Source organism: Protomyctophum bolini (genome assembly GCF_963924005.1).
Source record: "Protomyctophum bolini genome assembly, chromosome: 4".
In the NCBI taxonomy this organism is placed as follows: Eukaryota; Metazoa; Chordata; class Actinopteri; order Myctophiformes; family Myctophidae; genus Protomyctophum; species Protomyctophum bolini.
In genome coordinates this window covers 8,481,736-8,508,406 of record NC_137865.1, presented here as the reverse complement: position 1 = coordinate 8,508,406, position 26,671 = coordinate 8,481,736, and the positions used below count along the sequence as shown (strand labels likewise).

At 42.8% G+C, this 26,671-nt stretch overlaps 1 protein-coding gene across 3 annotated transcripts in view; it reads right to left on the bottom strand.

The window, feature by feature from the left end:
- LOC308314150 (GRAM domain-containing protein 4-like) overlaps window positions 1-26,671 on the bottom strand; it is a 99,783-nt gene that overhangs the window by 58,657 nt on the left and 14,455 nt on the right. For 2 of the 3 annotated variants that reach the window (XM_080761592.1, XM_080761593.1), the window contains exons 2-3: window positions 25,898-26,129; window positions 12,259-12,379 (exon numbers count right to left, since the gene is read on the bottom strand). In XM_080761592.1, coding sequence (XP_080617718.1) covers window positions 12,259-12,379; window positions 25,898-26,129 — 353 coding nt within the window. Of the gene's footprint in view, window positions 1-12,258; window positions 12,380-23,048; window positions 23,139-25,897; window positions 26,130-26,671 lie in introns of those variants that run through there. The other variant, XM_080761594.1, reaches the window with a different exon arrangement.

Genomic DNA, 26,671 nt, shown 5'->3' with positions numbered 1-26,671 from the left:
CAAAACCATTCATTTTCGCCCCCATTGTTGTGTCTAGGTATAGCTCAGTAGAGCTCTCCCATTTGGACCATAGGACAGAGGGTCATGGGTTCAATCACGGGCAACGGCAACTCAGCGCGTGAGTAGTGCGGCTTGGGTGCGCCAAGTCATGTGATAAGTATACTGTAGAGCTGGAGGTGTTTGTGCTCCACCTCAGCAATCCATCTCCCAGGGGTCTAAGAGCTCATTGTAAGGGGGAAAGACTCACACAGTCACGGCCGATGCCGACAATAAGCCTCTCCGACCTACTAGTAGTAGTACTACTACTACTTACTTTTTTGAGTGGTGCAACCACTCCAAGGAACAGCAATGTCCGTCCTAACAGTATGTGACTAGAGTACCAGTAGGGGCAAAAGTGGCACTGTTGTGCCAGAAACAGAGAGAGGAGATAGTGTTGCACTGTTGCCTGCTAATTACAGAGAGAGAGAGAGAGAGAGAGAGAGAGGGGCGCTGGGGGAGAGGGGAGTTGCAACACTCAGTTCACACGGGTGTGATTTTTTATTATAATTGAAAAACATTAAAATAGTGAAATTACATGGCGAGTGTTGTGAGCTTGGAGATCTCGCTATTTGCACTACTTGTGTGCGGCAATCTTGTATGACGACATAGGCCATTCATTTACCAAAGGACACATTGCAAAGTTGAAACATGGAGATACGAGGTTGTATAAAGCAGCAGGCACACATTAGCCCGATGGAATCAAAAGCACGGAAGGTTTTGCAACATGGACTCAACAGTGTTTGTTGACAGGGGGAGAGAGTGGGTGGTATAAACTGCCTCTGACACAGGTCCATTAGTGGAATGAGGATGGCTTCGTTCTACTATTATGGCACCAACATTTCAAATGCCCTACCAGCAGCCATTAAAATGTTTGACTCCCGTCCCCAGTCACTACCGTCCTTCAAAATCAAAACCAACATAAACGAGCACCCGTCTACCATTTGCAAATGGTCCCTGACAAGTCTTCTAGCTCAGGGGTTCTCAACCCGTGGGTCGCGACCCCAATGTACGAGCTTGTAGATCGGCATTTTTACATTTTGAGAGTCAAAGTTAAGTGTCTCTGCCAGTTTCCTTCATAATATATTGAAACCAATGTAAGTAAGTATCCGTTTTTGGACATACAGGGTTTCCAGCCGACAGCGGCCAGATCTCTCCCATCATGCATTGTAAGATAAGCTGTTCCCAGGGCAGTGAACCAGAACAGGCCCTGGCTGGCCCTGGCCACGCAGCACGGACAGCAGGTCATCAATACATTGCTTTTCTTTCTTTCAGGAGGGCACACACACACACAGGCTTTATGTAATAGTTGGTCTATTAATAACCCCACTGTTGGTATTTACAGCCACGCTGGATAGAGCAGCACTGACCTGTCCTGTGCTATACTACTGTAGATGAACAGCTGAACTTCAATGCACTCATAATGCACAGTTATTTTGCTGCTATTATTATTATTACTTTAAAGCTGAGCTATTATAACTACTTTTTTGTGTTACACTAATATGTGACGCGTTAATTTCCAAAAAGGAAAACAAAAATAAGTTGAATTATGGAGTTATCAACCAACCACACACACACACACACACACACACACACACACACACACACACACACACACACACACACACACACACACACACACACACACACACACACACACACACACACACAGTCTGTCTCTGTGTCTGAGCACGGAAAGCTGCAACACAGTAACTCTGTCATTTCTCAACCGTTTCGGACACGGGAAGGCTCGCCGGAAGCGGGCTGGCCCCCTGGGCGCGTTCCTGGGGGTCTGGATGTTGTGGGGAACCCCACACGGTACAGTTGCACCGCTCACTTCACACAGGTGTAATTTTTTATATAGATAATCAAATCAAGCACCAATTAAATAGTTTTTTTCTTTTTTAATGATTGACAATTTGATGTCTGTGAGTTTGATTAAACCGACCTGAGGCCGATTGAAAAAACGTATACGTATGTTTCTATACCTGTGGTTCTCAAACGAAGCATGGCTTCTGGGCAATTTTTTTAATGTTGGCTTTAAAAAAATATATATTCAAATATTTATTTAAAAAAAATCACCATAAAAAAGCAGATCTGCAAGGCGTACGAGCTCATATTGCGGCACGAAGTGACACGCTATGAGCTTGTCTTGTATAGATCTGCTATTTTTTAATAACCAAAGTATAAAACGATGCTTTCCCGGGTTAACCCACGGCATGTACAGCATGCCGTGCAAAGGGTGTCTTGCAAAAATAGCACAGACCGGCGCTGCCAACTCAAAAGGGCGCTAGCTCTCTGTGGCTGCCTCTATTCCGCCCACTCAGTTAACTGTCACCCGGGCAAACAAGAGCTACATTCATGCAATCGTTCATCCATAGTCATGTACATTAATTAATGCATGATGCACACACAATTCAGGAGCAGGGATGTTGACTAAAAAAGGGGCGAGGTCTAATTATAGAGCAGCTTTGTGTGCTTAAAGTACAGTACATGCAGACATAAGGTATTCACAGCACGCCTAAACACAAGAAGCCATTGGATACACATCAACGGGACAAAGATAAGAGGGGCGTAGGCATGTACGCACATACGCACTGTTACACGTACCACCACCCAATGGATAAATATAGACCAACTCATTTGCATCGGCGGCACACATGCGCCAATTTACAACTCAGGCAATTAGCAGATGCTCTTAAATTAAGAGCATCTTAATCCAGAGTGATTAACAGTAAACTAATAATACAAAATGTCAAAAACAGTGGAAATAGCAGATCTATTTTGGCTATTCCCACTATTAAGCCCAAGTATAGTTATTAAATATGTAAGTTATTTGGCATATTATCTGCCCTGTGCAACTTTAGTGAAGCCTAAAAGCCAAACAGAAATGTGAATTGTATTCCAATGTTCAACGTCAGAAACACACACACTCAATTATTTGAGTGACAATTCATGTGACCTAGCTGTACCTGTGTAACAAACACACGCACGCTGAGGAAGAATGATATGAGATTGTTATGCATTTGTTTATACCTGTATCACCATCCTTGTGCCAATATGATGGGTTGCAACCGTTGCATCATGTTCTAAGAGCCTAGATGTCTCTAGATAGGACCGACAGCTATAGTGTTTTTGGTACAGCTTGTCTTGCTTTTGGTACAGCTTGTCCTTGGGACACTAGAGCAGGGGTCTTCAACAGGGGGTCCTCAAGATATTACAGGGTGGCTGCCAAGTCTTTATGTGGGAAAGGAACGTTTTGTCTTTTCTTTTTGTAAACATTAACAACTTGAACACTATAGCATCCCCTATTCTGGTACGCAGACAGGCACGCACACATCATACAAAAATAATCTGATAGGAAGGGCAGGGCCCACACACCTCTTTAAGAATGACCAGTCAAGCAGAAACAATGTGTAAACCTGTTACCTGTTTTAAGGACAAGACGAAACAACAGCTTGGAAAACTAGTTTGGAGAGAGGCACCAAGAGACAAAAGATATTGATTAGAAGGCGATTATGATGGACCAGCCCCACTTCCAAGGCAGTGATGTACTGTAGGTTTTCAATGTAATGAGTCCCGGGATGCAGGGATGCTCTTTTAGACGAGTCCCAGGGACATTTTAGGAGTCATATTTTACAAATTGCAGCATTTAACTCCCATTTCATTTTATATGGTTATTATAATGTGGTTATATTCATGTAGAAAACCGAAGAAGAAATTATAATTATAACTAAAGCTAGCAAAATAAACTAGAATAAAAAAAAAACAGTACAGTAGTACAGTAGTGGATGCTGAGGTCGTTGTTTTATTGCGTCCCTTAGCTATAAACTGAGTTTTTGGATGCAAAATGCACCCTATTTGAATCTCTGCCAAGGCCAGATATAAAGCCATAGTGACAGATGACCACCTCGTTGCCTTTGAGAATCGCAACCAACATCTTGCAACCTGACATTAATGGAGTGACAGCCAGTAGCAGCCATAGTGCCAACTCTCTCATTAAGGGGGGAGACTCGCTCTTCCGAAGGAGTCAGTTATGTGTTGATGCAATAGACAGCAACAGATGTTAAATTAGATTTCATGCAATCTTCTTTCTGCAGGACTTTTTTCTTTTCTTCTTTTTTTGGTAAACAACGCGACACCAACGGAGACCACCACAGGGTCGGTGTGTATGTAGGGATGGTGAACAAACAATTATTAGTTATTATTGTTTCATAGCAATAAATACTCACAATAATCATAACCGTGGAGATATTGATTTATCGTGAAATTGTCCATCATACGTTGGACGTGAGTTGGCTCTGTACTTGGACCTATTTACGCACGCACGCGCACACACACACACACACACACACACCCCCCCCCCCCCCCCCCCGCCCCTCGGAACTGCCAGAGTCCCAAATTCACTTCTATGGGAGTGAAGGGGTTTAAAGGATCACTTGACCCAATTTCGACCTACAGAATCTTGAATCTTCATATAATTGGTCCTCACTAATGCTCTGATAATATGGCACCATTTTTGTCTATGCACTGTGTCTCAGAGGGCTGTGGACAGTTCAGAAATCCCCTGGAAAGTTAGCACGCTATAATAGAAGCCATTATCATTGAATTAAAACAAATAATACGATTTTATGTATTGTTTGAAAGGGCCAGCTGAACTGTCCACAGCCCTCCTCTACGACACAGAATTATAGAGCAATTATATGAAGAATGAAGATAGGTTGAAGTCGTCCTATAATTTCCCACGGCTAATGGACAGCGTTGACGTGTTATGTATGGACATGTCATGTTCAAGACAGTACGTAGATAACATTGATGAACTTAGACCAGGCGTCAACCAGTATTAAACGAGTAATGCCATGTTTTCTTCGGGTATGTGTGCTCTACAGATAAAACCTGCCTTGCATTGATTTGTTTGAGAGAGTGCACACAACCAGTTGGGCGGAAACCACTTATCTCCATAATTTAACTTTTTGTGTTTTTTTTTTTACATTATTAATGCCCTATTTGATCTTACTTGGCTACAGACTTACTACAGACTCGCACAAAAACATCGCTCACATCAAGTGAGTTGTCTCTGTTGTGCAAACTGTCGTGATTCTATCATGATTGTTGTAACAGCTGAAAACTTCCCAGTTAGATCAATGTTTAAATGATGAAGTTGGCAACTGGCACGATAATCAGTCACTCGCTTCTCTGTCACGAGCTTGCGGCCGTGGTTAGATCTTCTATTGTAAATAGCAGACTTAACAAGCTCACTAAGTGGCTCTGTAATGAAGTTTCAAAGATGTATATGCTATGCACATAGCGCATACAGCACATTAACTGAGCCATGTATGATAATGTAATAGATGGAACAACACACATTTGTGCGACCACGCGGCAGACTGTATCAAATATGAAGGACTGACTATTGTAAATGATACAGACTACAGAGACACCTCGCCAACAATATCGCTGAGAGCTTGGAGCACAATTCTTAACAGCAGGAAATGTCCGACTCACTCATGCATTTGATTTGATTGAGATCCGAACACGTTGACATGTCAATCTTTCCTAAAAAAACAAACTGTAGCGTCTCTACTTGTTGGCCGACGGCCGTGCAACCCCTGGATGCGCTGCCTGTATGTGTGACGGGAGAGGGGAGAGGGAATATCACTGCACTCAGTGAGAGAGAGAGGAGGCAGAAGACTAGAGGCAGCCAATCAGGAGTAGGGATTCGGTATGACTAGCTGATGACGATGTCGTCTACATGAGCTTTCACTAACCAGCCGCTAAAGCAGCTGGTAAAAAAAAATGATCGAAGGTCAGCCCTTCTAAGTACAACACAGATAAAAAAAGAAAAGATGCCGCGCTATGAGCTTGTATGAGCTGACAGGATGATAATGCAGAACATGTGGGCCACTCAGAAGATGTACAGATGGATTGGGGCCACGTATTGATTTCAAAGCCAGTATGTGTCGTTTACACAATACACATCATCATCGCTGTCGGGTGCAAACCTTGTATGTCCAAAACTGTTACTTTTCATTATCCAAATGTTCTAATGCAGTGGTTCTCCAACTTCTTCAAGTCAAGGACCCTCATTATGTAATTTGACCACATACCACCATCTGAAAAGAGCTAGAAAAAGATATAGAAAAATATCGGATTCAGAAGGTTGTAGATCTGATAAATATAATAAATAAAAACCACATAGACCCCCATTAACTCTCAGGCCCCTTTTCCACCAAGGTTGAACCGGTTCGGTTATCTTTTCCCTGTCTACTTTTGAACCAGTTCAGATTGTTTCAGCTGAAAGTTACTTGGTTCAGAACCTTAAAAGTCGCTTCTGAACCGGAAACCAAAATAGTTTTTCTTTCTGTGTCACTATTCTACAGGTTGTAAGATGGAAAAGAAAAGAATGGGAAACTGTAATTGCCATTGATGATTGAATTCCCCTGTGAAATAGACACACTCAAAAAATTGCTGATTATAATCATGCCCAAAATAGGGACACAAGTGTACAGTAAGTGCTTATTAAACTCAAACATGGGGGCTATTGGAAATTAACACAACGCTATTTGCTAATAGCCATTGTCTTCATTTCAATCGGCGATTCTCAACATGTGGGTCAGGGCCCACTGGTGGGCTGTGGGGATATTGCAAATAGGCCCCCAAATACTTGAGAAAAGTATGATATATACAGTATATATATTTTTTTAAATCTTTGCATTGTGATCCCAATAAAGTATACCATGTTAGGTCAATTGATTCAAGCCAGAACACAATCGATTGGACTGATTGAACGCTAAAATATGCAAGCTCTAAAAATGGGCGTGGCCCAGGCCAGAACACTTGAGGGATTTCCAAGTGGGCCCTGCCTGATCCAGAAGAGATTGACGACCACCGATTTAGATTTCCCTCTCTACTCTCTCCTGCTCTTTCACACATCCGTCTATAGTTCTGTCCATCTGCCTGTCCTTTCCAGTGTAAATAATTCCAAACTATTTCTCATAAAACGTCTGTTCTATGTCAAGACCTGCTTCATTACCCTACCAAAGATTATTTGAGCGTTTTGTACGTCTCTAAACCCTATTGTAAACAAGTGTAATGCTTAATGGTGCTTGAAATGTACTGAAATTCTCCAATCTGTTAATAAATTCTTCAATCAATCAATCAAATCTGTGACGAAAATGTCACACGCACACGCACGCACACACACACACACACACACACACACACACACACACACACACACACACACACACACACACACACACACACACACACACACACACACACACACACACACACACACACACACACACACAGCTGGCTAATCTCTGACACCTGCTGTCACACTGGCTGAGATGAAGCGTGAGAGACGTTTAGGCAGATTAAGAGAGGTCGATGCCGAGCCCTCTCCACTCCCTGCGGAGCTCCAGCAGCTCTGCACGTCTTAGTGACTCATCAGTGTATAGACTTAAAGAGACAAAGACGACCGTCACTCAGTCAATCATTTACCTGGAGGTGAAAACAAACAAACACGACTGCCTGTGTGGCTCCCCGACTGCAGCACTGGCAGTCCATTAGCCCGAGCCTTGAACACCAATTTGTTTTTAAATACATTTTGAAAATTGTCGGCGGATATTCCGCATGAAATCTATAGCTGATGCCTCCTTTATGCAGGTCAATGTATTTATTTAGTTTTTATTTGTAGTTTTACACAACTCTTCTCCCAAATGTTGTCGTTATTGCCAATTGACTCACTACACACATTTCTGCGTGTTGCTGTTGTATCCTACTAGCTCCCTAGCCCTTGATGGTGGTGGATAGCTGCTTTTCCACTTGGCCTTGAGGAGCCCCCACCGGGAGGACGCTGGTGGTGGATAGCTGCTTTTCCACTTGGCCTCGAGCTAATGTTTTGAGGCTCAGCACCTCTCCAGTGCCCAATACTCTTATAGCTCACTCACACACAACATCTGTGTTTGTAGACCAGCTTATATTCGGCAAAAAAGGTTTTGGTGTAGAGGGAATAAAAGAGCAGACTGAGTACAGAGCCATGGTCAATTTTACAAAGTATTAAGGGTTTGAGTGGTTAAATGTCTGAAAATACACATTAACACCTTTGAGCGCACAGGACGAAGTTCTCCGCCTTTTCAATTAGTAATGGCCATCGCTCAAGACGGAGATTATGTATTTTTAGCCGACGAGATCGAAAATCTTAAAACGTTAGTCGCTAGTCACGTTAGAATTAATTATACCTCCCGTTGTTGTCGTCTTGTCGATCGCCTCTAGAGTGTTTTGGCTACATCTAGCTACTTCAGCCACATCCTCTAGAGTGTTTTGGCTACATCTAGCTACTTCAGCCACATCCTCTAGAGTGTTTTGGCTACATCTAGCTACTTCAGCCACATCCTCTAGAGTGTTTTGGCTACATCTAGCTACTTCAGCCACATACTCTAGAGTGTTTTGGCTACATCTAGCTACTTCAGCCACATCCTCTAGAGTGTTTTGGCTACATCTAGCTACTTCAGCCACATCCGGGATAGCATCCGGACCGTCGCTAAATGTGCTCCGCTGCTATACATCGCTGGGCGCTATGATTTAATGGATTAAACCCTGGGTGTTCGGGTTTTAACATGAATGGGGGTCCGTGCTTCATCTCTATCTCAGCCAAGGGGGTCCTTGGCCTGAAAAAACCAAGCCCCCAGGTGGCTCTCCAACGTTTAAGCGGGGCTGTCGCTTCAGCGCTCCGGTTCGGTCTCTATCCTTTTATCACTCTATGGAAAAAAAAACGTTGAAGAACCACTGCTCTAAGGCCTGACGGTAATGAGCCAGTTGATCTAATACTGCAGTCTCTCCACAGCCAACATTGCCAGGCACGAATATGAGCCCGTCTAAATCTAATCTTAAACCCATGCAGAGACCCCGTTAATCTGCTAATTCAATTCACACACACATTGCACAGAGTTCACACACAGGCAACCAGGGAATTATTGTCAATGGCAATTTGTTGAATGGCAGAGATGTGTAAACAGCGTCATTTTACGCTGAGCTACAAAAACAGGCTTTAATGTTGAAAACGTTCCTTCAAATATGTGACCAGTAATGGGACTTTACCTTAGCCCTGCCACAATTATTAAATAATCATGTGATCACAATTATTTAACATAATCACAATTAATTTGCATAATTGTCCGAATTGGCTAAATTTTTCTGTAGAAAATGTGTCATGCATTTTATTGTTTTCCAAAATGGCAGAATCCCTTCAGCAAGGTCTGCAGTAGAATAGTGTGTGTGTGTGTGTGTGTGTGTGTGTGTGTGTGTGTGTGTGTGTGTGTGTGTGTGTGTGTGTGTGTGTGTGTGTGTGTGTGTGTGTGTGTGTGTGTGTGTGTGTGTCATTGACAGTGTGCATGCTTCCAACACCTAAAACCCCCAGTGTGCATGCTTTATTGACACCAACATTGGTGTCAATAAGGGAAGTAGAGTGTTCTTGTCGGGCTTCATGCGCTGGGTGAGCAGCTTTCATTGAAATGAATAGGTGAGGAGGGCCAGGGCATCCGTCCTAGTTTTTATACTCTACGGTCAATTCAGAGTGCCGTTATCAGGAGATACGGCCACTCATTAGAATGCGTCTCAGCCTAACACAATGTGACGTGGGTATAATTAAGCAATAACTCACCACAGCCCATGATATAGTTTCATCATATAACGCCTTAAGGGACCCAAACGGCCTGACGCTCAATACCCCTTATGTGTGATTTTACAATAATACCATGGGCTGGAGTGAGCGATGGCTTTAATAAAACTGACGCCACATATGGCAACATGAAAATGAAACATGAAAGTCCATGACACAGTTGTTGCATGCAGAAGTGAAGAAGAGGCGGTCTCCTCTTTGCACAGCTCTGTGTGACAAACGTTTCGACGTGACTTTCGTCGTGTGACGCGTTCAGTACTCGTCTGTCTCCAAGCTAAAAATTAACAATGTGGTGAAATGATTTATACATTTGTCCAATACCCGTGGTCATAATAAGGACACGTCTAATCAAACGGAAATGTACTGCGTGATGACATTATACACTTCTGAATATCAATAAATCTTGATTTCATTCACCACAGTTTGATTAATACTGTAGCTTTTCAGTCTAGATGACATCCAGACAATGTTATTCACTTTAAACTTAAATCACCACACACATTTTTTTTATCTGAAAACATTATCGGTAAGACCGTCTCGCTCTCCCTTGGGCAGCATGATTGGCAGGGTCCAAACACTAGAACATACTTGATAGTAGAGTCTTTTTTTTCTCACCAAGTCTCCTTGCCAAAAAAAGTTTTTGAAATGTACTGTAATTCTGCAAACTGTTAATAAATACTTCAATCAATCAATTTATCAATTGTAAAATGAGCGTACCTAATCACTACAAAACACCAATCAGACAAACCATCAAGCCAATATATACTGTAGATAAATGGTAAATGGTGCATTTATATAGCGCTTTTATCCAAAGCCCTTTACTTAGGCATGCAAGACACTAACCTGCACATCGGGATCAATTAGGGGTTCAGAGTCTTGCTCAAGGACTCTGACACGAACTCTGGGGGAGTCTGAGATCGAACTGGGAACCTCATGTTAGTTTGTTTTGCTGGGAAACATGCTTTTACTTTCATAGAAGTCATGTTGGCTTCTATAGAATCCAAATGACTGAAATCTGTCGTGACGAGTGAGAACTCTATAATCAACGTGTGGTTCACCACAAGCTGAGTTTGCACGCATCATGTGCTTTCCCAAACGCTTTCCTTGCTCTTGCGCGAGGCTGTTTATCACGGAAGTGTTTAAAAAAATAAAATGTGGTCGTATGGATGTGAGGATACAGACTGGATACAGACATATTCTGAAAACCATGTTAAGATTTAATGAAAATATGTTAATCTCTGACTATTTTCTTCAATGTATCAAGTATTTCTCTTTGTTTTGGGATTCTTAACAGCTTCAAGTGACAAGTGCTGTAAATGAGTGAAAGTCATTTTGAGGATGAAGTTTACTTTTGTTTTAATCCATGGCTCTTCAACAAGGGGTCTGTAACTCCCCTATGGGGTTCTCTGAGTTAATACAGTCAAATATTTTGTGTGAGAAAATGCCTTTCTTTTATTATCCAAAAATAAATGTCTGTAAATACACATTCAGATTAATCCAACATACAATATAAATTTTAAAACAACAAACAGTGTATACAACACTGCTGATAGTGAAAACAAATCTATGAGGCCATCAAAGCTGAAACACCACTTGAAGAAAACCTTCCACTTAAAAAAATAGTACCAAGCTAGGGTGACCGTATACATTCAGCCCCTCAAACTGGGACCCTTAAATCAATGCACACATGTGTCGTGCATGATAAACATCAATGCAATCACTAAAAACGTGAATGTTATGACATAGTACTTTAGAAAGATGTGTCGGGTCTCTGGACACAAAGCTTAAAATCGCTCAAGTCGGATCAATCCAGTCTAAAAATCGCTCACAAACTCTGAATCCCCTGGACAGACAGGAAACATCTGGGTGGGGAAATGGATGTACATTACCCAACACCGCTAAAGTGTCCCTTGAGCAAGGCACTGAACCCCCAACCTGCTCATGGTGGCTAACAGAAAGCATGACCCAGGTGTGTTTAGTGTGTGTGTGTGTGTGTGTGTGTGTGTGTGTGTGTGTGTGTGTGTCAAGTTTAAGGTCAACTTTATTGACCACAAGGGAAATTTGTCTTGGGCTTTCACCCCAGCTACAGCCACACATAAAACTTCAATGACAGACAAAAATACATTACAGAGGGAGACACAACATTACACCATTGCACACATGATGTGGATAATGTCTAGCCTCACACAGTTACTGCTGTTTCAGAGCCTCGTTCAATCTTCAATCGTTCATCTTTTGGACCTCAGTTGCACTGAGAGATTACCGAACCAAACTGTGACGCCAAACCTGACCAGGCTTTCCAAGACTGCTCGATAGAACACTAACATACATTTTTGGCGCGTGCGTGCGTGTGTGTGTGTGTGTGTGTGTGTGTGTGTGTGTGTGTGAGAGAGTGAGAGTGTGTGCGTGTGCGCACGTAGGCAGGGCGTACGTGTAGCTGAAAAAGAGCACTCGTGCTCAGCATACCTACACTGGGGAAAGAAAGAAAGAAAGAAAGACTACAGTACACCACAGCGTAGGAACGGGAGGCTACTTACGCAGGAAGTGCTTTTCTAGTAAGGCAATTTCTAGGTGGCCTTTGACTTCGTTCAGACGGTCTGCCTCTGTTCTCTGGAAGTCCTGGAGGACCGCAGCCATCTCCAGCGACCCTGCACCAGCCTGGAGGAATCAAACACATCCATCAGTACACATTTATACACCAGCACACATGACACGAGCACATACATAAGTAATGAGGCCGAGCCGGGAGGCTGCCATTTACTTGATACAAATCACTGATTTCACGGGGCGCTCGGGTGGTGTAGTGGTAAAGGCTCTTACTCCTCACTGGCAGGTGCGCCAGTAGGATACAACAGTGACAACACACAAACGTGTGTGGCGAGGAATACATTGGTGTTACTATACAAATCGATTAGTTCGATGAATTGTTGCACTCCTACACATGAGCACAAATATACAAGTAATGAGGTCGAAAACCAGAAGGTGGCCATGTACTTTAAAATCACAGCCGTGTGAAGTAAGTGGTGCAGCTCTGTGTTGGTGTCCCCAGGGGGTCCCCGGAAACATCCAGACACCCAGGAACGCACCTAGGGGGCGGGGCCGGTTCCGGTGAGCCGCCCCACGTCCGAAACGGTTGAGAAGTGACAGAGTTACCGTGTGGGGGTCCCCAGTGGGTCCTGGATCACACCCGAAATCATCATAAATACAGTAAATGTGTGTGTGTGTGTGTGTGTGTGTGTGTGTGTGTGTGTGTCATTAGGCTGTGCAACAGTGACACTTGGTTGTGAAAACCAACCAACCAAACGCAAACAGACCCAGCCAGGCAGTCAGTAGACTGGAACTCACCTATGCTTTTTATGGCATAGGCAGCTCCCGGCAGGATCCGCCGGGAGAAACTAGGCACAGCTGCGTGACATGAGATTAATTCATTAGAGCGACAGAGAGAGAGAGAGAGGAGTGTGCGTGTGTATGCGTGTGCATCAATTTAACAAAGGTGCAGACTATCAGAAATCAGCAGAGAGTGAGCGACGTTTGCGCTACTTTATGCAGAATTTAAGTGGCCTCGGGCCCCAGACTTCTTTTTCTCTCCCTGGAAATAAAAACATTTGGGTTTCCGAGGCTAGGCAGCCAGAGACACACAAAGCTCCTTAATGAAGTGATTGCACCACTTAAAAAAATCACTGATCACTCATCCATTGATATCCAAATTCTTACCAATTACTGCAACATTGCATTTTCATATTCTCCGTGACCAGCGTGTGTGCACTTAATCCTCTTTAGGCTCCTAAGGTCTAACGAGGCATGGAGTTTTATAAGCACTGAGAAATACAAAGTCCTCATACTGTACAACTGTAGTATTACAAATATATTATGTAAAGGTTCAGCTTTAACCTCTTAAACCTTCTGGACTTACCTAGACCTTGCTAGTTTCTAATATTTACGCCATACAAATAGGCATGCCAGAGTCTTGTCTCTAACCAAGCAAAAACAAAGTTGAAGTGATGTCGTTATAATGGATTAATATTAGGGGTGTACCGATACATTTTACCAGCGATACGATACATATCACGATACATGGTTGACGATACGATACAGACGGTATTGGTTCATTATGGCGATATGATACGATTCAATGATATGAAATCGATACAGTTACTATTTAGCAAATACATTAAATATGTGTGAAACTTGTGGATAGCGCAGGTTTTTTAAGGGAAATATATATTATCATGAATGAAAATAAGTAAACAGTGATTCTCTGGCAAAAGCATTATTATTATTTTTCTTCTTAAAATTGTACCTAGTACTGATTCAATTGATTTACATTGCAAAACGATTCGATACCGATATTTGTTGTTTACATATCGATATAAAACAGTTTTTTTTTAAATTAAAATCGATATTTCGATACAGTTACTATATTGTTACACCCCTAATTAATATGTGCATCAAAACCTGTGAGGAGCAAGTCCAGCATTTGTGCTCTTTATGGGAGTGGAAACCTTATTTTGAAGGTTCAGCTCTTTTAAGTTGATGCCAGTATCACTAAAGAGACTAAAAGATGCAGGAGACAAGAGTGCTGCTGCCAGAATGGAGAGAGCCACTGAGGCACAATGACCAGCCAAGATGTGCGGGTCAAGTACACGGAAAGTGCTAGGAACATATCCGAGAGCTCATTTAGACTTTCATCATCACTTATGACAGCGATGGTGCATTTTCAAGGAGGCCGTGCATGGATGCTCAAAACCTTTCCGTAATATTGCCGGGGTCAATACAGAAATGAGAAACAACCGGGGTTCCAATGGACCCGATATGTAGTGAGAATTACTGTATATACTTTCTTTTCTTTTTCCATCCAAAACTAGCACAACATAGCTGTTTTAAAAGCTCATACAAACGCATCACAATATTAATGTGAATATACTCCACTAATCTTATACTGTCAATGTTACGGTCATGTCGCTGTATTATAGGCCATTGATTTACCAAATAAAAACTATATATATGCTCCATGCTGTTACACAGAAACTATCACTTTATGCACACTGTGATGTCTTGTACTTGGACATTTTACATTTCTTATGATTATTGTATCAATCAACTGTGTAACTGCCAATTGTGGAAGCTTGTACCGAAAATAATTCCAACCACTCTTATCACTTGTTGTTGTGAATGTGATGTCAGCTCAACTTGAACTTGGGAGTTCCTGGTTGGCTCAACCAGCAAATCCTTATCCTTATCATCACGTGTCATACTTCTGTGACACGTTCTGGTGAGGTTTGTAGATCTGCTATTTCTGTGTTGTGTTGTGCACCGGAAATAGTTATGTGTTGGGTGTCGTGCATATATATGCTAAGTACAGTATAAGTCAGGCTTTATTTACTTGCCACCACATAAGCCCCCAGTGTTGTGTGTTGCGGTGTCATGTGGCTCACATGACCTAAACTTATGTCATCGCTGTTCAATTCTATACTGAACTTTACAACAACCGGCCAACCAAAACCCCAGTAATGTTTAACTCTCTTCTCAGGGACCCCCTATATAAGATTTTCTCTTTTTTGTCAAAAAATAAAATAAAATAAAATAATAATTGAAAACATGTTCACGAGGCGTCACATCGCAGCTCGTTGTGAGCTTGCAAATCAGCTATTTTCAAATAGCTGACGTATATAGGCGGTTAAAGTGGTTAAACTTATTTTGATGCAATATTATATAATGTTGTAATCAATCACCCGCCTCAAAGGGGTCCCCTAGGGGGGGGTCCACGCCCGGAGCCCACTTTGAAGAACCGACTGGTTTCGACCCATAGTAACCTCACGCGAGGCAGGAAGAGGAAGAAGGCAGATCACACGTTCACATTCAGTCACAAGCTTTTTTTTACTTCCTAATCAGCAAAATCTTCTGAGTCCATCGATGAAGCCATGAAGTTCCTGCTGAGAGAAAATGACGGCGTGGTTTCAGATAAGCCGTTTCGTTGAACCTCATTTTGGGCCCTGATTGGGAGGTGCTACAGTTTTGGTGTTATTCTTGGTCGACTAAAACAGTTGTTCTCAACCTGTGGGTCGGGACACCCAGGAGGGGTGATATGATAAGGGTGTGTGTGTGTGTGTGTGTGTGTGTGTGTGTGTGTGTGTGTGTGTGTGGAATGGGGGGTCCCAGGTGACAGAGAAATGACAATTTAGGACTTTTAAGACCTTTTTAATACCTCAAAAGACCATGCTTCAAAAGTAATTAACGAGGTATGCTATAAAAACTGGTCAAACATTGGCCAAAATTGTCAAATAATATAAGAAACAGTGAAAATAGCCAATCTATAAGCTCACACAATGCCTCGCAGTGTGAGCTTGTAGATCTGCTATTTTCCCACAATATTTATCACAGTCAGTGGAGCACAGTCAAACAATGTTGAATTCCTCAACTACTACATTCCAAGTGCTTATCAGGGTGGGGGAGTCAAACGTGTTCAGATATGATTGACTACCAAAACATTTGACCAGTATCCAGTAGAACTAAGTCAAGTCATTTTATGCTTGGTTGCGCTCGGGAGTCTGGTGCTCCGAAAGTAGCCTATTTTTGGAACACAGCTAAGTATAAATCAGGTCTTGTGATGCCATCACGGCACCAGCAAAAAAAAAAGTTTGACTGTAGAAAACATGTGAGATGACTATGACAAAAATAACTAAAACAAATTCAAAATGTAAACAAGTCTGACTTCTGGAAACCCACAACTCAGGACTCAGAACATTATGCTTGTACAGTAGACTGAATTGTGGAAATTACAGAGACTATTTTAAGAAGCAAGACCGTCGAAGTTGTAGTGCTTGTGTGCAACTCAATGTGCACATTTAATTTTGTTGCAATGTGCTATACACTGCCTTGCCTTGGGAGTTAAAATGTTGAGGTTTTGAAGGGTTCTACGTATGTTCCCTGCTTAGCGCTTACTTTAGGGTTGGTTAGGGTTAGTGAGTGTAAGTGGGGAACATATACAGTAGAACCCAGCCAGGGCATCTCCAAGAAACTATTGGACAACGAACCCTATCCATCAGATGCAAAAGTAGGTCATTTGAAAACATAATTAGGGTTGCCAAGTGCCAACTACCTGAAATCCGTCTCCGTCTTTCGAGCTTGTATTAACTCACATGTTAGACAGCCTCCACACGACGGATCTGACACAAACACAGCCGTGTGCACGCTTATTACTCCATTATCTTTTAAATTATTTTTTGTGGCTTTATTTTATATTAGGATAAGGGATAGACAGTAGGCTGACAGGAAATGGGGAGTGAGATGGGGGGGGGAGTGACATGCAGTAAAGGCCGTTGGGAACGGGAGTCGAACCCGCGGCACACTGCCAGACTGCATTACCAGCCACGGCCCAGGCAATTACTCCTTTTTCTGCTCAAAATGAGCCAAAATCCAGTTTTTTGGAGGTTGTCATTTCCTCTTCTTACACCCACGGAAGGAAAACACCACATCGCCGCCTACCGCAGCCTAATGGTCTTCTATGACTACAATATTAGGGGGGCTACACTTCCTGGTTGCCCTCAAGGTATATGAAATGTAGGTGAAATGGAGACGGCAGATTCATCGCACTGGAGTCAATGAGAGCTCAGTGACCAGCTCATGAACAAACACTATTTCTGAATGACAGATGACAAAAGTAATCTTTGAACGTGCCAGGTATCGCGAGACTGTCCACCGTTCCCTGTCTGGCAGCCAAATCTTGCGATACCCCCGGAAAACAGAATACGATACCTGCTGCTGCTGTTTAAATCCTCAAATAAAATGATGTACTGTGCACTCTGTCTCTGTGCACATCAAAAAGCAAGTGATTACAAAAATAAACTGTGATATTGTCTTCTTTTATATTCCTGAAACGATTATATGACACAGGTCTCAATGGTTCATAAATAATGTTTGTTATGAGCTGGTCAAGCTTGCTCCATTCACTGCTTTGTATTCATGTAACTTCCGGTGCGAGATTTGGCTCCCATGAAAGTGTCATGGCGCAGCACAGTCACGTGACCATGACACTTGGGATCTCTTCTTCTACTGTGGTATTTCGCACATTTGACTGGCACTGGCCGCACGATCCCTGCCTATGTGTCGGGAGGGAAAGTGTATTAATATCTGCATGTGTTAATGTCTCTTCAGACTCGACCTTAGCCCGTAGCACTTGCCCAGTTGCCCTAGCCTCGACAAAATTAATGCAAAGACTGAAATGTGTCATTTAGCATGTTTATGTAGACAAATGCCACGTCAATATTGATCTGGCATTCTATAGTGTTTCAATGTACGGATATTCTGATGATGATTATTACCCCCCCGGGTTTTAATCTGGGTTAAGAAACCAAAAGAATTGTGCTTGGCGTACACGTACATAAGCTGTAACAAATGAACAAACAAACAAATCTAAAATGCTGGAACGTGGCCAGACAGCAGCGGCCTCTTTGAGTCCGTTCCAGAACAGATGGGAGATCAAAGCGGGGGGCCCAGGTTAACTCCACAGCACAGAGGAAAGTGACTTCCAACTCATCCAACTAATGATGGACAGTAGCTACTGCGGTCTATAAAAATTGAACATTTCCCCATTCATCATCTGCAATAATTAGCCCTATAAATAACACTATGTCCATTAATTACATGCACCACGTGTGGTGATAATTAGCTTCACTGCACTGTGGACTGAAATCATATAAATTACAGGCTATTTTAAGATGCAAAGACCGTCAAAGCTTACGACATGTACTGTAGTATAGTGGTGTGTTTTGTGAGTGAAACTGAGGAGTGAAACCGAGGAACTATAGTAAAATAAAATACTTCGTGGAGGTGCTGGGTTCAAAAAGTGACATGGGAAAAGAGAAGGGAACCCGCACACTCATATGCTCCAAAAGATAAATGTATTGTTTCGAGCCAAGGCTCTTCAGTCTTCATCTGGTCAAAAAAGAGTTTGATTAATTAACAGCGTTAATTAATTTCGTTAATTCATTGTGCTAAAAAAAATAACGAAATGAACGCATTGTGAAGGACCAAAATGGTCCCTGAGCCGTCTGTTCCTGACGCATGTCACTCAACCCTGTCATCCACCCGTTTTAAATAGCCTGTTGATTTCACCTGGTGTGAGAGTGTGGAGACAGACAGACGGACAGAGCGAGAGAGCAGAGAGGAACGTCCAGGGCATAATAAATCTGTGTAGTGCACAGTCATGATTGAACAACACCACTACTATTGTAGTTGAGTTGTCAAGTGGTTTGATTCTGTTGCGTTACTTTGTCTGCCTAGCAAAGCGGCTGGGGGTACCACCATCATGATTCATCACACACACACACACACACACACACACACACACACACCCTCCTCCGCATGCTTACACACGCACAAATCACTCACAATATGTTTTGTGAGTCTTGTGGACAGTTTGCAAATGCGGGTCGTGCGCGCAATGCATTAAGCGGAGCCATTAACGTTGGTACGGCTGGTTTTGTTTTGTCCAACGCAATTACGCGAATCAGCATGGCTGCGCCTGCAGTAGGCTATTACCAAAACAAACACATGGTACTTTAGTGTCACACATGGAGAGCAACTGAAAACGGCCGTGGATATAAAGCCAGTTCCCCTGTGCTGCTGTGCAGAGCGGAGGTAATGTACAGCTCCAGGTAAGAACTAAAACACTGACTGAAGCTGATCATTCACCATCACGACCGTGACTATCTCCAGAGTCCTGCAGTCTCTCGCTTCTCTACAATGACAGCTGCGAATGATATAAAGTGATTGAAGGCGTGGGTTATCGGTGACATTTACAACAGTCACGTTTTTTTTGTGAGATGAGTGAAGAGGTTTTGAATGGTACGACTCTTTGCTTGTGTTATTCCATGGCCAGACTGTCACAAAGAGTGTGTGAATTCTGTGAGAGAGATAGTAGTAGAGAGAGATAGTAGTCACATGGGGTAAATTAAACCTCTCTGGTTTCTATGGGAACAAGAGCAAGATACTGCGTTATTGATATGGAGAACCAGGGGACCCCTGGTTCTCCATAAGAATAACACAGTCAGATCAACTCAGGTCCTCTTTATACTGTATTTATAATAATATTGGGTCTTCACCAAGGGCTACAGGACCGCTATGGGGGGGTTCTCTGAGTTACTAGAGAGTGGAGCCAAATGTGTGATAGGATTTTCTATTTTTTTTGTATTAACCTTCAAACCTATCATCTCTCTTCTGGGGGAACATTCGCCAAAAATAGCAGATCGGTGTGCTTTTAGACCTTGCTATTTTTGGCAAAGCGGTTTGATGCAGAGAGGGGAAAAGAGAGAAGACCAAATACATAGCCAGAGGACAAGTTTACTAAATATGGAGGGTTTCAGTCATTGAACGCCACAGACGTAATGTGTATTTCATAAAATCCCATGTGTTTTTGAGCTTTGCATTAATTAGTAATCATCTCGCTCATATTTACCGTAAAGCAGGGCTCCCGGTCGCTAAGCAATGCTTGGCTCAAAGAGTCCTAGGAAAAAAAGATCTCGTGGCCCGCACTGTCGCACACAATGCTGGGGGCGCCGGTCTTTATAGTCCTTTAGCTCGGAATTATGGCTCAGATTGAGCTGGATTTAACAACACGACTATGTTGCGGCTCAATACTAAATCCTGGTTACTGCGAGGTTAAAATATGAATGCTTCTAAAGACTCTTACCGCATTTATTGCGGCTAACTGTTAGCATAAACCCCAGTTCCAGGTGCCACCATACGTGTTCACTTTAAAAGACGGAGTTTGCCCACCCGCCCCCCAGACACACTCGCTGGCTTTAACTGCTTTACGCCGTGGTTTTATTTTCAATCCCATAGCTGGAGCGGTGGGGCGTTGCCATAGGGAACCGGACCAATGTAAAACGCTGCTGTGGGACTCAACAATTATATAGACGGAGTATACGTTGGGGTACGTATATACGGACCTGGGATATGACGCCCCCTAGCGTCGGGGTACGTACTGTATACAGTTGTGATCAAAGGTTTACATACGTTTGTAAAGGACATACTGTCATGATAGTCCTGCCTTTCCAATAATTTGTTCAACTCTTATTTTTCTGTGATAGGTTGATTGGAGAAAATACTTCTTTGTCATACAAATAAATCTTGAATTTATTTGTATTTTTATGAATGTTTAAGGGTTTTCTGAAAATGTGACCAAATCTGCTGGTTCAAAAGAATACATACAGCAATGCTAATATTTAGTTGCATGTCCCTTGGCCATTTTCACCCCAATTTGACGCTTTTGGTAGCCATCCACATTGTTCCACAAGCTTCTGGCAAAAAACTAATACTGTAATAATAAAAAATCACACCCCTGTGAAGTGAGCAGTGCAATTGCAGTGCAATTGCACTGCTCACTTCACAGGGGTGTGATTTGTATTATTATTACAGTATTCGTTTTTTTCTTATGAAAGCAGAGAGTCTTCTGTTTCATACGGTATATAGTATGTACATGTCGCTATAGGCCTTATTTTGTGAATAATAGTTCTTCAGGTCCATGCCTTCTCTAAAGTTCTCTCTGGTGAGCGCAAGCTGCATTCAATAGCCAATTACTGACAAACTGTACATGGGATCAATGTGTATTTGTTTCCCTCCTAAAAGTAGACATTCAGGGCTTTCATTCAGTGTGTAGTATGTATATGATATTATTTGTGTTCATTTTTATATCTGTCTGTCAATGTCTGTCAACTTCAACCTTCCATATCTCTGCTGTTTTTTCAAGCGAGCAGAGTGCAGGCAAAAGCAGGTGTTAGAAAAAGGTCAATATCTCCAGAATGGAAGATGGTAAAATCATGATTTTTGTTTAAAATTGAAGTGGACAAGTTAGGCTTTCTTTTGATTTATCTCGCTATAAGAGGCCCCTCGCTGTGGGCCCCTAAAAAGTTCAAAAGTCCAATGTTAATCGCTTAGCACCACCAGGCCTGAGCTCACTTTAAACTCTAGCATACAAAGTATTAAACCATTTTTTACACAGTTGATCTTGGGACCTGTAGCTGACTAGAAATAACTTTCCTGACTTGTTTAAGTCTATTATTCGCTTTTTCAGATCCATGCTGAGCTCCTTTGACTTTCCCATTTTATTGTTTGTGGGTTGTGGCCAAACGAGCGCTAAATAAGGCTCAGAGAAGTGAACAGACCAGAAGTAGTCAATCATAATAACTCAGTTTAAGTTAAGAGGCCATGCCACAAAGCTAATTTGATTGACACAACTTTCTACATTACCATATGGGACATAATATGTATGCTGTATGTATATTTATGAACCAGCGGATTTGGTCACATTTTCAGAAAACCCTTAAACATTCATAAAAATACAAATAAATTCAAGATTTTTTTGTATGACTAAGAAGTATTTGCTCCAATCAACCCATCACAGAAGAATAAGAGTTGAACAAATAATTGGAAAGGCAGGACTATCATGACAGTATGTCCTTTACAAACGTATGTAAACTTTTGATCACAACTGTATATATGGGCATGGGAAAGAAATAATTAAATAGATTATGATCACATTAGCTTCAGCGGATTTTGGCTTACTATTTTTGGAGAGCTGAAAACGGTTCTCCAAGCAAAATAGAACGGGAGTATATATGGTGGCAGTATAGCCAACAGCGCCCGGGGGTTTTAGGGGCGGGTTATGAGTTATTATAATAAATCCAACATATTGATAGAAAAGATAATATATGAACATGTTTAATCTGCAACACACTTAGGTAGTGGTGGGGCCGGGTCCCTGCTGAAGGGGTCCTTGGCCTGGGAAAAACAAAAGGAGAAAAAAAAACATTCCTTTCAAAATGTTAAAAATGGTAAATGGTAAATGGTAAAGCGCCTTTATCCAAGGCGCTTTACAGAGATTGTGCATTACATTCACCCAGTCACACACGCATTCATACACCGATGGCAGCAGAAACCATGCAAGGCACCAACCAGCACATCGGGAGCAATTAGGGGTTCAGTGTCTTGCTCAAGGACACTTCGACACTAACTCTGGGGGAGCCCGGGTTCGAACAGGCAACCTTAAAATTGTGGACAACCACATCCCTTGGGACATATAGGAGTTCACTATGAACCCCCCAAGGGACATATAGGAGTTCACTATGAACCAAACATAATAAGCATACGGTATATAGATTTCACTATGACTCAGATATAACCTTATATCTATGACTATGACTCAGACATGAGTGTTTGTGTCATAGTATTACTATACATACATTGCTATTCTGCAGTATAGCAATGATTACAGAATCAGAATACAAAGTTAATAACACTTATTTTAACAAAAAAAACAGCACTGCACCTTTAATCCCATATTACCGTGGAGTCTTCTATGTGTGCGATACCTTGACAACATCAAATATGTGCAAATGTCCAATAATCCAAAATTGCCTGTTTCTAGCTTCAATACAGAGGAGCTTGACCTGTATTTCAGTTCGGTTCCTGCACAAAGACAGAGACAGTGAGTCTCTGCTCAGCAAGGAGACAATGTAGGCTACTGCAGAGGGTCACTGTCAAGGTTGCCAGATTTAGTAAGAGAAACAAGCGGCCGGGACACCAAAAACAAAGCCCAAAAGAAGCAACCCGTTTTATCAGTTGAGACATATTTGAAAATAGACGAGAACTACAAGCTTGCTTGTGAGCTTGTAGATCATCTATATTCAAAAGATGTGAAATATATAATAAACAGACGTAGGAAACTAGCCCAAGTAAGCAACTCCACAAAACAAAAATGCAACCCACAACTACCAATATTTAGAAGCAACTATACAGAAAGTGAAAGACAAGGCCAAAGTCACTTAATAAGCAGACTTGGCAACAACATAACCCAAAACACTAGCAAGGATGAATGACGCTTTAAAGGGAGGTTCATGTTTGAGCCACAAACAAAAAATGCACTTGTGCAGAATGTTTCAAAGGCGAGGCTTTGAAAAGAAGGAAAGGACATGTTCTACACCATGGCATGCACCACAGATGCACTGGGAGGTAAACTGGAGCCGAAGGTTCAAAGGAATGCCCTGAAGTCATTAGACAAGCTTATGAATATTATTCAGTTATTGACCTCTTCTCCAAAAGGAGTACACTTTGGCTTCTTCCTTGCACAATAACTTGTCTTCTGTTGATATGTATTGTTTCTATTTCATATTACATCGTGCTACTAAACTGAACAACATAAGCAATACGTCTTGATGATTGCAAACTTTGTCAGATAAATCGGTTCAGGAAAATACAAGACATATTTCACAGAGAAGAAAAGAAGGAGGAAGTGTTTTCTACACCAGAAAGGAGTATAGGAGTATAGGAGTATTGCCCCTAGAGGCAAAAACAAAGGGGGAGAAAAAAAAACATGTTCCTTTCTTTTACTGAATAGTTCCCAGATTGGGTAACAAGAAACAATAGAGACTATAAAATACAAGGTTCAAGGTTTGACAGAGATTATATTAATGTTCCATTGTCCTACAAAAACGTAATGTTTTGCTAGTTATTTGGGGGCCCACCAATGGTCCCGGGCCCACAGTTTGAGAATCACTGGATTCATGTCAAAAGCCGTCAGCAGCCTTGGCATGCTGCAGGGCCTATGGGTCAGTCAGTCTGCCTTGGCATGCAGGGCCTATGGGTCAGTCAGTCAGCCTTGGCATGCTGCGTCTATGGGTGCCACAGCTTGTGCCTGTGTGACGCACGCAGCCGTTGGAGGGCATTCTCTCCATCTTGCCCGAGAGGAGAGGACAAGATCAACAGGAAAGGGACTGAATAAACAGGAACGCCATGTATCAAGGGAGGGGGGGGGGGGAGTGAGAGAGAGAGAGAGAGAGAGAGAGAGAGAGAGAGAGAGAGAGAGAGAGAGAGAGAGAGAGAGAGAGAGAGAGAGAGCGAGCTTCTGGCAAAACCGCCTGCAGGCAAAGTGGCCAGCAGCTGCATCAAGGCAGCATCTGAGCAAAGAGAAGTGAGTGGACTTAATTAACAAAGATATTCTGGGAAGGTCCCGCGTAATACTGAAGGAGAGATTTCCAAAGAGTTTGTTTCATTTAGATGTAGTCCCCACTCCCCAGTTCAAATATAAGCATTGTGTTATTTATTTCGTTATGCTATGTTCATGAATTTGAATAGTAAATACCACAATGGAAACAAGTCCCCAGAACTTGTTTGTGTTATCCTTTTCAGCCTAAATGTCTGACTGTGCCTCCTGCTGTTAATATTTCTGACTAATACAAAATTCAAACAAATAAATCACGGGTGCCTGGTAAATAACCGCACAGTATATACTTAGTTAACCGGTTCCCCCACGGCTCTATACTAGGTCCGCTACTTTTTTGAGTGGTGCAACCACTCCAATGAACAGCAATGTCTGTGTTCACCTATGCGCCTATGTGACGTTAACCCACCTACCTATGTGACTATGAGCACCAGTATGACAATTAGTACCAGTAGGGGCGCTGTTGTGCCAGAAATGGAGAGAGAGAGTGCTGCACTGTTGCCTGCTAATGAGAGAGAGAGAGAGAGAGAGGAGGGGGGAGAGGGGAGTTGCACCACTCAGACTACTCAGTTCACAGGGGTGTGATTTTTTCCTCTACAGTCTACAGTGTAGAGACTTCATAAACCTTGTTGGCAAAAATAGCAGATTGACAATCTGAGATTGTCTCGGCCCAGAATAGAGATGCTAGGATTGAAGTACTATTGAAGTGACTTCCATCACTTGGTACGGTACACCATTCACCACACAGTACAGATTGCCCTCTGGGGTGTCATTACTGAGAGCATTCAGCTGACCTGTGGCGCAGGAGGAGCACACAGCACGATGATTAAAGCACACAGATGAGGCACAGGTTGAGTTGCCAAGCGTCCCTTTGCAAGGGATTCCCGGATTCCTGTGCTATTAGGCAACGGTTTCCATTTGTTTACTGTCGTTTAGTGTTTAGTGATCCCCATTACAATAGTAGAAGCTACTCTGTGGTCCCTGGGGGGGGGGGGGAACATACTGTATATCAAAATCAAAAATGTAATTCATAATGAATTCGTAATTGAGGCAAACTTTTGAAATAATGGTGATATTGAATTGAATATCGCCCAGCCACTAATAAGCAGCCTTTGATCGGCATGCAACGTTCATGACAACGACCAATTTTCCATGTAACAAGGCAAAAGGTAAAATACCTCCGCCTGCAGTTGCAGGTCAGCCAGCTCCTCTAGGTCTTTGGCGGAGGAGGTCCGGGGGGGCTTCATCATGATGTCGTCGTTGCATTCGGAGTCAGAGTTGTTGGGCGACTCGGCCAGGTCCAGGAACTCGTCCCGCCGCTGGCCCCGGAAGCGGATCTTGTCCAGCCGCTTTAGCATGGTCAACAGCACAGTGCTCTGGGTCTTTATCTTAACATGGTGAACAGCAGCCCTGTAGAGAACCAAGACAGAGAGAGACAAAACGGGAGGTTTGTGATAAGCTTTTTGTTACAAAAGGAATCAGGGTGCAACTCTTACATACCCCCCACAGCCCCCCCCCCCCCCCCCCCCCCCATCTTCCCATCCCTCCGGCTGAATTTGTCTGGTTTTGGGCACCCCACCGACCCACCGACTTCAAATTCGACACACCCGTTCCACCCCACCACAGGGACGGCAGTGCCCGGTGTGGAGTCGGTCGGACCCACGGTTGTCCAGAACCACCCCAAACCAAACCGACCAAATCATTGAAGGCAATGTAGCCCCATTTCTGAAACCAGCTCCTCGCCACTCGCCCTACACACTTGCCCTCGATATGCTGCGCCATATCAAGTGTCATCCGAAACCAAGCAGCCTTGAGTGGAAATGGCTTATAAAGCTCTCAAGAGTGAGTCTGTGCCGATCTAGACTCGATTGCCTTGTGCAGCCCTGCTCTCTGTCCGCATGGAAACCGCAATCTTCATCTGATGCAGAATAGACAACACTCCAACTGATGTT